The 13,035-nt window shown below is 39.3% G+C and overlaps 1 protein-coding gene across 2 annotated transcripts in view; it reads left to right on the forward strand.

Moving 5' to 3' along the window:
- Positions 1-10,876: 10,876 nt before the first annotated feature.
- The window catches only part of COPS4 (COP9 signalosome subunit 4), a 44,360-nt gene continuing 42,201 nt past the window's right edge, over positions 10,877-13,035 (forward strand). Inside the window, exon 1 of one of the 2 annotated variants that reach the window (XM_047091465.1) lies at positions 10,877-11,124. In XM_047091465.1, coding sequence (XP_046947421.1) covers positions 11,051-11,124 — 74 coding nt within the window. In that variant the 5' untranslated portion in view covers positions 10,877-11,050. The remainder of the gene's footprint in view (positions 11,125-13,035) is intronic. The other variant, XM_047091464.1, reaches the window with a different exon arrangement.

Raw genomic sequence — 13,035 nt, forward strand, 5'->3', positions numbered from 1 at the left:
GTTCTCACCATGACTTTGTTGCAGACAGTTGAGTATTAAAGTATCAGAAACAGTGGTGTGATACTAAAAAGAATTCATAACATGACAAAATATGGTTTATTCCAAGAATGGTGGTTTAACACTAGAAAATCTACTCAGACAATTTATTAAAGGAGAAAAGCCAAATGATGTTCTTTAGGGATGCATTGTATAACATTCGACAGCCATTTCTGAATTTTAAAAATTCATAGTAAATTAGAAATAAAAGAACATTTCTTTAAGTGGATCGAGATAATCATCAGAAAATAGTAACATCATACCTTAGTGTGAAATGGGGGAAGCTTTCACATTAAAGTCAGGGACCAGACAAGGATGCAGGGCTATAGCAGCTATTATGTAATGTTTTCTAGGGTGTCCTAGCTAAATGCAACTAAATAAGAAAAAAGAAAATAGACGTTTGAATACTGGAAAGAAGAGACTAAGTGGTCCTTATTAAAAACAATCACAGGGGGGCCTGGGTGGTTCAGTTGGTCAAGCATCAGACTCTTGATTTCATCTCAGGTCACGTTCTCATGGTTCGTGAGACCCAGCCCCTCATCAGGCTCTGTGCTGACGGTGCGCAGCCTGCTTGGGAAGCTCTCTTCCTCTCTCAGCCCCTCCCCCACTCTCTCTCCCTGTCTCTCAAAATAAATACATAAACATTTTTTTAAAAAATCACGAAGAGGGGCGCCTGGGTGGCGCAGTCGGTTAAGCGTCCGACTTCAGCCAGGTCACGATCTCGCGGTCCGTGAGTTCGAGCCCCGCGTCGGGCTCTGGGCTGATGGCTCGGAGCCTGGAGCCTGTTTCCGAGTCTGTGTCTCCCTCTCTCTCTGCCCCTCCCCCATTCATGCTCTGTCTCTCTCTGTCCCAAAAATAAATAAAAAACGTTGAAAAAAAAATTAAAAAAAAAAAACAAACAAAAAAAAAACAGATCTGTAATCCCTTATCAACAGTTTCAAAATCCAAAAATTTTTTCATTGCTTAAATTTATTTATTTTTGAGAGAGGGAGAGAGAGAGAAGGAGCAGGAGAGAGTCAGATAGAGTGGGAGAGAGAGAGAGAATCCCAAGCAGGCTCCACACTGTCAACATGGAGCCCAGTGCAGGGCTCAAACTCATGAACTGTGAGATTATGACCTGAACCAAAACCAAGAATCAGACACTTAACTGACTGAACCACCAAGGTGCCCCTCAACATCCAAAATTTTTGAAAACTATTTTATAAAGCTTATGAAAAACTCAGGAGAAAAACCTGCCCAATATGACATAAAGTATTAGTATTCTATACCATTTAGTGTAAGTATACATATATGCCAGTGCAGAAATATGAATGTGTTTGATTATGGGGTCTCATTATGGCCCAAGGGGTTGAAAGGAACTTTTCTGGAATGATGGGATGTTTTTGACCTTGGCTGTGGTGGTTGCATGAGGGTATACAACTGCCTAAACTCACTAAGTATTCTTAAAATGGATACAATTTATTATATGTCAATTATACCCCTTAAAGTTGGTTTTAAAAGAAAAAGTTTTTAAAATTATGTATACATGTTCTTAAGTCCAAAATGTCCTCAGTTCCAAAATACGTTGATACTCAGTGATTTCTAATAAGGGAATATAGATCAGTATCACTTTGAACACACCCTAAGTTTTTTCACATATGATGCATGAAGTGATTGATAATGTCAAACCACCTAAAAGTTAAAAATGAACCAATAAAATCATCTGTTGGTGGTAGGCAGTGTTCAATTACTTTTCCTCTGGCAACAAGATTTATTTGCCTCTATAATAGTTATTTTTTTACATAATTAAAAGGATAGAAGTAGAGGATTCTCTGTAATGCTGTGATCTTTAATATTGATAACAATGTCCCCCAAGTTATCTGTCGTTTCACATTCTGATTTTCAGTTACCTGAAGTCAACTTGGGTCCAGAAATAGACATCTTCCTTCTGACATGTCATCAGAAGGTCAGTAGCAGCCTAACCCTAATGCTAAATCACAATGCCTACATCACTCACCTCACTTTTATCTTATTATGTAGGCATTTTATCATCTCACACCATCACAAGTAGGTGAGTACAGTACAATATTTTGAGACTACATTCATATACTTTTATATATGTATTACAGTATATTGCTATAATTTTTCTATTTTATTATTAGCTATTGTTAATCTCTTACTGTGACTATAAACTAAACTTTATCATAGGTATGTATGTACAAGAAAAAGCATAGTGTATGTAGGGTATAGTACTATCTGCAGTTTCAGGCATCTACCAGGAGGCTTAGAACATATCCCCTGCGGATATGCCAGAACTTGTCTTGCTAGGGGTGTAACCATCCCTAGTGTTACGAGTGGGCTTTACCCTTGAAGGAAGTACTTCCAGTGTTCGTCATCCTGAGAAAAGGCACATCGCAAGACAGGATATAGGAACTTGAAAGAAGGGCTCACACAGACAGCAAAGTGCTACCAGTCTCTTGGCCTTGCTCATTTGGATCTGGACCCAGAGTTTAATGTGTTTGAAGAAATGTGCTCATCTTCCACCTAATAGAGGAAGAAAAATTTTGCCATTAGAGAGACTAGAAACTTTTTCTTTTTTTAAATATTTATTTATTTTTGAAAGAGAGACAGAGAGAGACAGAGCGCGAGCAGGGGAGGGACCGAGAGAGAGGGAGACACAGAATCCGAAGCAGCTCTAGGCTCTGAGCTGTCAGCACAGAGCTTGACATGGGCTTGAAATCACAGACCACAAGATCATAACCTGAGCCAAAGTCAGACACTTAACCTACTGAGCCACCCAAGTGCTCCCAGATTTGTTTTTTAATTGGAGATGGGGCTTGGGAGACAAGAGATACCAAGTGTTGGTAAGGATGTGGAGAAAAAAGGAACCCTCATGCACTGTTGATGGGAATGCAAATTGGTACAGCCACTGTGGAAAACAGTACAGGGATTCCTCAAAAAATTAAAAATAGAATTACCATATGATCTAGTAATTCCGCTACTGGGTATTTTCCAAAAGAAAACAAAAACACTAATTCAAAAAGATAAACGCACCTCTATGTTTATTGCAGCATTACTTACAATAGTCAACATATGGAAGCCGCCCAGGTGTTCACTGATAGATGAGAGGATAAAGAAGATGTGGGAGATATATATATATATGCGCAATAGAATATTACTCAGCCATAAAAAAGAATGAGATCTTGCCATTTGCAACAACATGGATGGACCTAGAGGGTATAATGCTAAGTGAAAGAAGTCAGAGAAAAACAAATAGCATATGACTTCACTCTTATGTGGAATTTAAGAAAGAAAACAAATAAAGAAAATATAGATAAACAGAACAGACTCTTAAACACAGAGAACAACCTGGTGGTTGCTAGAGGGGAGAGGTGGGTGAGGGGGATGTGTGAAATAGATAATGGGGATTAAGAGCACACTCACTGTGATGAGTGCTGAGTAATATGTAGAACTGTGAATCACTGTATTATATACCTGAAAGTAATATAATGCCATGTTAATTATACTTCAATTAAAAATATAATAAAATGAGATAAATTTTCAAAAAAAAAAGGAAATAAAATGGACTTGCTGGGTCATTCTGACAAAGAGGAGCGTTGAGGAAGCAGAATTGTTGCACTGAAACTTCTCTTCCTTTGAAGCTGATATAGCACTAGCTTTTGAAACTGCTGGAGAAGACCAAAGACATCTTAAACCATAAATAAATATATAAATACATAAATAAAAGCCCTCAAGAAGACTAAATTCAATACACACACAAGACTATTGAACAAAAACCATTTTATTCCCTTTTTAAATTGAGGTTCCACATTCAATAAAATGCATAGATCATAAGTGTACAGTGTGATAAACTTTGATAAATCCATACCATACCACCCACATAACCCATACCTCTATAAACATATAGAATATTTCCACCACCTCCTGCTACTTCCCCAGTAAATCACCATTTTTTTTTATTTCCTCCTTCCTAGGTAATTTCTGAGTCTCTATCACCACAGATTAGTTTTGTTTGACTTAGAACCTCAGGGGTGCCTCGGTGGCTCAGTTGGTTAAGTGTCTGACTTTGGCTCAGGTCATGATCTCATGGTTTGTGACTTCAAGCCCTGTGTTGGGCTCTTTGCTGACAGCTTGGAGCCTGGAGCCTGGTTTGGATTTAAAAAAAAAAAAAGAACTTCATGTAGAGGGACTCCTATTATATTCACTTTTTGAGGTTTGATTTCTTTCACTCGGTATAATGTTTTGAGATTCATTCATGTTCGTGCACATATCTGTAGTTTTTTCCCTTCTAATGCTGAGCGGTATTCTATTGAATGCATATGCCACAGTTTCTCCATCCACTTTCCTTGTGATGATCATTTGTGTTGTTTTCCCCTGAGGCTATTATAAATAAAGCAGCTATAACATTTTTACACAAGTAAACAAATGGAAATCATGATTTTAAAAACACAAAACTGATGATACACTGAAGAATGATTGAATCTTGCTAAGTGGCCTGAAAAGTGGAAAGGATATCTCAAAACACAGAGCAAAAAAATATAAAGAGAGAAATTATGATGTAAAAGGCACATTACTTTGAAGATACATCCTAAAGACCTGAAATATGACTGTTGGAATTGCAGAAGGAGAGAAAGGAACAGATAAAGAGAGGTAATAATTAAACAAATAATAATAGAAAATTTCCCTGACCTAAAGATACATGTGCGTCTGCAGATGAAAGGGGTCACTGAGTTCCAGGTAATGTCAATGAGATAAGACACATTTAGGCATATCTGAGGAAAATTCCTATAAAGAAAAGATCTTTTAAAACTTTTAGGTGGAAAGAACAAGTTACTTAGAACAAAGGAGACTGTGGGGCTGGGGGAGGAGGAGGAGGAGTGGGGAAAAAGAGGAAGAAGAGGAGAAAAAAAGAGGGAGAAGGAGAAGAAAGGTGCAGAAATAAAGCCAAATGAGAACAATCAAAGCCTATTAATTCAGAACTTCTATAGCAAGAAATTTGAGACACCATCACTTGTGTTTGACAGAGACTCAAAGGCAGGCAGAGGAATGGAAAGCTTTATAGTGGGAAAAGGGAATTCAGGTATGCCCTGATTGAGGTTGTTGGCATGGGGGAGCTGTCGGAAGCTACCTAGAAGTGGGGTATCCTACATATTTGGTTAGGGGAGTGTATTTGGCTTTCCCTGGTTGGGGCAAAAATTAGGGAAGCTGTCAGTAATTAATCAAGTGGTGGCCATTGGGGGCTGATAACTACAGTTGTTTGGCTTCCTGGGATGGTGGCTGCAGATGGTGAGTTGCTTTCCTGGACTGGTTGCTGAAGACTACTTTGTCAGTTTTATTTATTTATTTTTTAAAGTTTATTTATTTTATTTTGAAAGAGAGAGAGAGAGAGAGAGAGAGCGAACATAAGAGCATGAGCAGGAAAGGTGCAGGGAGAGAGGGAGAGAGAGAATCCCAAGCAGGCTCCACACTGTTAGCACAGAGCCTGATGTGGGGCTTGAATTCACCAACTGTGAGATCATGACCTGAGCCAAGATCAAGAGTCGGATGCTTAACCAATTGAACCACCCAGGCGCCCCAGGTCAGTTTTATTTTTACATATGGTCTTGTCATTGTCTGTTTGCATACTCAGTCTCTCAAAGAGAAGAAAGAGAATGAGAATGGAGAGAAGAGGGAGGGAGGAAGGAAGGAGGGAGAGGAGGAGAGGGAGAGAAATCACTAGCATTGGACTTCTCATGTGAAATCCTGGAAACTGAAAGACTGTGGAGTAACATTTCTAAGGTTGCTGAGGGAAAAGGACAGTAGCACAGCCCAAATCCCATTCAACCATCAAGATGATAGATATTTGTGAATATGCACAGATTCACAAATAGATTACCCATGCACAGCCTCTGAGGTATCAGTGAAGAGTGAGCACTACCAGGGGCACCTAGGTGTCTCAGTCAGTTAAGTGTCTGACTTCGGCTCACGTCATGATCTCATGGTTCGTGGGTTTGAGCCCAGCTCTGTGCTGACAGTTCAGAGCCTGGAGCCTGCATTGGATTCTGTGTCCCCCTCTCTCTCTGCCCCTCCCCTGCTTGCATTCTGTCTCTCAAAAATGAAGAAACATAAAAAAACTTTAAAGAGGGAGCACTACCAAACAACAAAACAATCAGAGCAGAAACCTCCTATCAAGACAGGGCAGATGAAGAGAAGGGGAATCTGTAATGATTAATTTAGTTTGAATTTATATAGTAATGTAAGAGAAAAATGACAATGAAACTGGGAATTAATAGCACAAGTGTTAAATTAGTGATTCCTAAAACAGGGGAGACATACTGCAAAGGAAAAGCAAGTACTTGCTGAAGTGGAACAAAGTGCCAACCTATCTCAGTGCAACTAAGGAATTCAGTAAGGGTGGAAGGGCCAGAAGTCAGTATATTCTCAAGGTCTCAACTAGAAGCAAAGGATGTGGAAATAAAAATATTCTATGCATCTCATTTACTGAGGTAAATGCCTTTACAGAGGCAATGGGGGACTAAAGCGTCCAGAAGCAAGGATAGGGCTAAAAACCTGTCCTCATATATTGTTAAAGAAAAAGTGATAGTGATTGTCAGAAAAGGGAAGGTAATCACCAGTTAAGTTGAAAAGAAGACGAGCTTTAATACACTTTTCACACTAGTTAAATTGAAAAGAAATGATGCAGGACATGACAGAACAGCATAATAAGAAATGGAACACCCAGAATGAGCGGCAGAACTCAGGTAAGAATTAGAAGTAAAAAACATCATTTTAGAAATGAAGACTCAATTCGTAGGAAACGAGGAGTAAATAGAAGTGACAGATAATGCTTTAAGAGAAATAGAATGAAAAGAAAAAAATTAATCAAAAAATGTGAAAAAATAAAAAGATTTTGATGAAAAGTGACTAACATTAAAAGAGGTAAAGATGATCTAACATAAAGACAATAGTAGTGCCCAAGAAAAGAAGCCAAAGGAATAGAACAAGTACAAAAAGTATAATTATAGATAATGTTATTGAAAAATTGAATACTGAAACTACTGAAAGAGCACACTGTATACTGAAGAATATTGACCCAGAATGACTAACACCAAACCTTGGTTTAGTAAAATTACTTGATGTTAAAGGGGAAAAAATTGGAGGGCATCTAGGCAAAAATAGCAGGTGACTTACAAGGAAAAGAAAATTAAACTCTCATGAGATATTTTTCAGCAATGCTTTAGGTCATGAGAAAATGGAACACCACACTGCAGATTCTCAAGAAAAGTGAGTCAAGGATTATTATATCTAACAAAACTGATTTTTCAAACATGAAAGGCACAAGATGTTTCCAACACACAAGAACATTCAAAATTATGTTTTCCAGAAGCCCTTCCTGAGAAACCTATTAAAGAACTAGCTTCCATCAACTAAAACAACTAGAGAGGTTTCAATATGAGAGCCGACAGTGAGCATTACATGTGTATTACTTACAGAACTAAGACTAAATGAGGACTAAGAGGAAGAAAATATATTTTGTAATAGCTCTGGGGGCTCACAATATAGATATAGTCCAATTATGAAAAATGAGAGTAAATGGGAGAGAAATAGCAGGAAAATGCTGAATTCTTCAGCAATCATATTGGGGATGGTAATATTAGTATTGCTATGCCAAAGTTGTTGTGTGTACAATCAGGAGGGAATGAAATGAATAATTTTGGAATATTCTGATTCTGTAATCTGTGTACTTGTGAACCAGGATTCTGGATGTGGAAGTAAGGAGATATAGATGTAATACAGAAGAGGTTAAGTAAAATCACCTAAATTGGAAGTATCAGTATGAACTCCTGACTTATTTTATTCTTAAAATATGTATATATTTCCTAGTTCTGTCCTATGAAAAGGTTCCAAATGTCCAAGACAGTAGCAATGAGCACCCTAGCACTCAGATTGTTATCTGTAAATATCATTCCTAAAAGGAACTAAAGGAACAAGGACTTCTTGGTGAAACAATTGATTCTGAGTCTAGACTAGGAAACACACAAGATGACTCTAGAATAATTTTGTCACACAGTGTTAGCAACATGTGGAATAAATGTAGAGTAAATATGGGTGCTCAGAAAACAGCAGAACATATGCAATCACCTATGCTTTTTTTTTTTCTTCCTCCTATAGCAAGGCATATTTCAGCTGGGCACATGGGACAGAGTAGAAAAAGCACCAGGAATAGGATCCCAGGATGACTTCTTCTGCATATCTGTAGGGAATTTGTGAGGGGGTAGAGACCAACTAGTTGGTTATATAAAAATGGGAGTTTCCTGGCCAGGGAAATGGCTTTGATAGCCATTAATATGCAAGAGTTTAGTGAAAACAGTTCATCTAGTGGTGTGGACATCTAAGCTAGAGCGCTGTTACCCAAACTTTCATGTGGAAGCATCACTAGATGATTTTGTTAATATTGACAGCTTTGATTCAGTAGGTGTTGGCTTGGACCTAAGGTTTTGCATAGTGACATAAAACTAGGATTTGCTAATTCAGATGTGCCTAGCTAACTTCTTGCTAAGCAACTGAAAAGAGAGAATAAGTTTCCAGTGCCGTGCTTGTTTGTTTTTCCTCCCTGCTGTAAATAAAACCTAAAAACATGTAGATTCTCTTAGAGGTTGGGCAGGGGTAATGAGCAGTCTGGAAGGCAGACAACTTCCCTGCCTAGCTTGTAGCTCTAGGGGAGGTACATGGAAAGAACCAGTTTGTGTGTTTGGCTCCTTTTTGCTTTCAGCAAGGTATTACAAACAAAGTTCGAAGTCAGGTTAAAAAGCAAATAGAACGTCTGGAAATTCTTGGGCTTCACTAAGTTGAAAAAGCCAACTGCTTAGGTACCCCTAAACACCAGAAGAGAAGACTTGGCTTAGAGATTTTCCATAGCCCATTAAGGCTTTTTCACAAACATAAATGAACAAGAAAACAACAGAAAACAAAGATAAACTGAGGCAAAAATCAAATTAATAGAGTTCTCTTTTCACTTAAGCCTGTTGCTTCAGATAATCTCAAGATTGTCATCATTAAAAAGATGTTAAGAATCGTTCGAGTGTAGAAGCCAGGGAATACGCCACGTTTAACAACTGTTTCTAGAAACAACTGTGGGTGTGGTTCCTGGAACCTGAAAACTGTCTGGAAGCAGTCAGAGTTTACTAAATATTCAATTTTAAATTACATTAAAAAAAGTAATACTGAAAAGCCTGGCCTACAAAAGCTCTCGATCCAAGTCCAAAGGCATTCCCCCAAAGAGGGAATATTCTCCAACATCCAGTTAACTCGTATTCGTAGGGCAAAGCTGGGGCCCACAGAGTGTAATGGACAATGGAGCTCTTCTCAAAGAGCAGAACCAGGTTCTACCCAAGGAACTTACTCTACTACTAGGGTAATGAGTATTCATAATTCCTGCCCAAGATTCCACCATTGCTATGAACAAGTAACTGCTATGAGTTTCACATTCTTACTTTTTTTGAGTTTTAACTGTGGTTATCCTGTTCCTGTTCCACTGTTGTTTTGTATTACATGTATGGGCATGAGGCAGATAATTTGTTTTATAGTGCATATGGCTCTGGGCCATGAAAAGACATATCCCAATCTGATGGAGAGGGTTGTGCATCATCAGACATCCTGCTTTTTGGGTTGGTATTGAAACTGAATAGAGAATTGATCTCTCTTCTTCACGGGTAAGAGTGTTTTACTGCAAGAAAGATACACACAGATGTTTAGGTGATCAGAGAGACAGATTGTAGTAGAGGCCACTGATTGTCCCTTTAAACTCATCTTTTTCTTTTTCTTAGGCAAAAGGCTGCCCAACTGGAAATCAGATTTCCAGCCTCACTGTTGCCAAGCATGGTTATATGACTAAATTCTTGCCAACGGCCTGAGATCTGAATTGAGGTGGGCAATATCCACTTTCCTTAAATTTTTGCCAACAGCCTGAGATCTGAATTGAGGTGGGCAATATCTACTTTACTTTCTTAAAGGATTTCCATGTTCTGGTCTTCTTTTCTTTCCCATAATGAATAGAGGGAACATGCTATTTATCACATACCATGATGGCAAAAATTCAAAAGTTTGACATCCTTTGTAGGCAAGGCTGTAGAAAATTGCATTCCTACACATTGTTGGTAGGAAGTTACCACAGCACTGGCTGATTGATTAAAAACAACTTAAGTGTCTAGCTATAAAAATTAAACTATGACATCCCCTCATTATATGTAATACTCTCCGGTTCAAAAAAATAATGAGGAAGCTCTCTGGACATACATGGTAACATCTCCAAAAAAAGTGAAATAAATTAAGAGGAATAATGATAAACACATATTTATTTGCAGAAAGAAATTCTATAAGGATACATGGGGAATTAATACAATTACATATGAAGATAGGTGACCATATGATTTGACATCCAAATGGAACAGTTTCTACAGTGAAAGGGCGTGTTATTAATAATCACTCCAGGACAACAGATGAAAATGGCACCATCCTGGACAAACGGGGATGCATGATCAACCTATATAAAGGGTACAAAATAGGACAAGAAATATATACGTTTTTATTGTATTTTACAACAGTACCACTCCGTGGTGAATTAGAAATAATTCGGTTTTTAGCACAAGTTTAGGACTGTCGTGAAGAACGAAGAACAACAGTAAACCACAAGTGAGATGCGGAACTCGATGACAACGCGGTAATTTTGGCTACCCGGCACTTACTGGAGTTGCACAGGCAACACACGCCTTTGAACTTCATCCGCCAATCCTAAGTGGGAGCGTGCGAGCCTGAGCCCGTGGGAGAATCCTGGGCGGGCCTCAGTCTTGAGTGGATCCTCGCGTCATTCAGCTCTGGGGACGGACCTCGAGCCGGCTCTCATAGCGGACGCTCTGGCCCACACAGTCGCTACTCTGTGGCACCTCAGGTTCCCTCTAGCAGCACTCTGGAGGACTACGCTCGTTTTCTTTTTGGGGGTGCGAGGCCCGATAGCCTCTGCTGAGCTGGAAGAAAGATGGCGGCAGCCGTGCGGCAGGATTTGGCCCAGCTCATGAATTCGAGCGGCTCTCATAAAGATCTGGCGGGCAAGTGAGTATTTCCCAGGGGCCTGGGAGGTGGAGAGGGAACCCACAGACCTGTTCTCCTTGGGTTGATGGCGGCTTTGGAATGTGAGGCCAGGAGCCGGCCTGACGACCAAGGGGGCGGGCCTGAGGTCGTCTGCGGACGCAGATATTAGGAGCAGCAGAAAGCTGGTGCAGGGAACCCTTGGGGCAACAGACCTGGGGTGACTGTCAACATATTCTATCTTTGATAGCTTCCTTACCGGTTTCTTAAGCACGGTATGAGAGACGACTGCTCTCACGGCCTTCTTAGCCTTCCTTGGTGCCTCTTTCCATTGCTGCTGGCCTATCACACCAAATTCTGGTCTCTCTTTGGACCCCCCCCCCTTTTTTTTTCTTTTTTGATTGAGAGAAAATTATATTCTGGGATTTTGATGAGTTTTCTAGGAGATGGCTTCTTGAGGCTGGCGGGAGCTGAGGAGGTATGGCCGGTATCATGATCAGAACCACTTGGACCATCTTCTGTGAGTCCTTGTGTTTTAGGTTCTCTGCACCACCAACTCTGAACAGGGCCACGTAGGAAAGTCCTCACTACGTCGGTCAGGATGTCTAGATTCGTGATGTTTGCAGAAATCTGAATTATTTAGGAATTTCTTGGACTTTATGGTGAAGGTTTAGGTCCACTCCACATTAAAATTTGTGACATGTGCCTGTCATGAAGCAGTTATTCAGTAGTGTTAATCTTAGGTAGGTAGGTAGATATTGCCCTTTTTCTCTTTAGATAGATAGATAGATAGATAGATAGATAGATAGATAGATAGATATTGCCCCTTTTCTCTTTGTAGATTATGTAGCACCGTTCTTTTCTAATGAACTTGCATTCTGTTTAAAGTTTGAGTCTCAAGTTAATGGTAATATTTACATTCTGACAGCTGAGATCACATTGATCTATATTAATGGGATACACCTGCTCTAACCTGGCCGTTGAAACCTTGACTGTGCTTTATGTAGGCTCTGCTGTCTTTTCTCTGGTGGTATATGTAATCTAGTTTTATCAATGGGAAATTTAGCTATGTATCTTGGGTTTAACTACTGTGTACCGCAGTTTCCTCCTCATGAAAATGAGGATAATATGACTTATTCTTGTCTGAGGACAAAATGAGTATGTATATGTATATACACTTATATCACACATACACTTAGAGCAGTATCTGATGCCTAGTGCCACAAGATTGTCATTGGTACTATTATTATTATAAAGCAGTTAGTCAATACATATATTGACTTATTCCATGAGTTGTAAATAAGTTGAATGTGTCTTCCTGGCTTAATCCTTTTCACTTGCAGTTTTCACAGATTTGAGTGAAAGTCAAATAAGCATATATTTTTCACCATGCTCAGCTTATATTTCCCCCCATGCTTGCTTTCTTTTTTGTTATGTTGAAGAACACGAAGTACATTATTTATCGGAAGACATACCGTTTTTCAAGTATTCGCAGGATTCTGAAACTTAACCTAAGAATCCACTTCCTCAGCTCTGAATTGGGGATAAACAGTAGTACCTATCTTATAGGGTACTTTAGTTGTTTATTACTATGTAACAAACCAAAAACTTAGTGGTGTGAAACAGTTCTTATTTTTCAGGATTCTTTGGGTTGACTGGATTGTTTTGCTGGTCCAGATCTAGGCTTACTCATACAGGTGCAGAGTCAGCTGGCAGCTCAGTTGGGGCTGGTGGAATTAAAATGAACTCATATATATCAGGCTGTTGGCTGACTGTGTTTCTCTGTGTGGTCTCTTATTCAGTGGTTCCTTACAGAGCCATGGGAGTGTTCCAGAAGGGTGAGAGTGGTAGTTGCTAGACTTCTTAAGGCGAGCCTTGGAAATCTCATAATGTCAGTTCTCTAAAACAGGTCAAAGTAAGTCACATGACCCTCCC

This window comes from Lynx rufus, unplaced genomic scaffold (genome assembly GCF_022079265.1).
Source record: "Lynx rufus isolate CCGP_SWC_20201006 ecotype Redwood Valley unplaced genomic scaffold, mLynRuf1.p SCAF_3, whole genome shotgun sequence".
NCBI classification, from domain to species: Eukaryota; Metazoa; Chordata; class Mammalia; order Carnivora; family Felidae; genus Lynx; species Lynx rufus.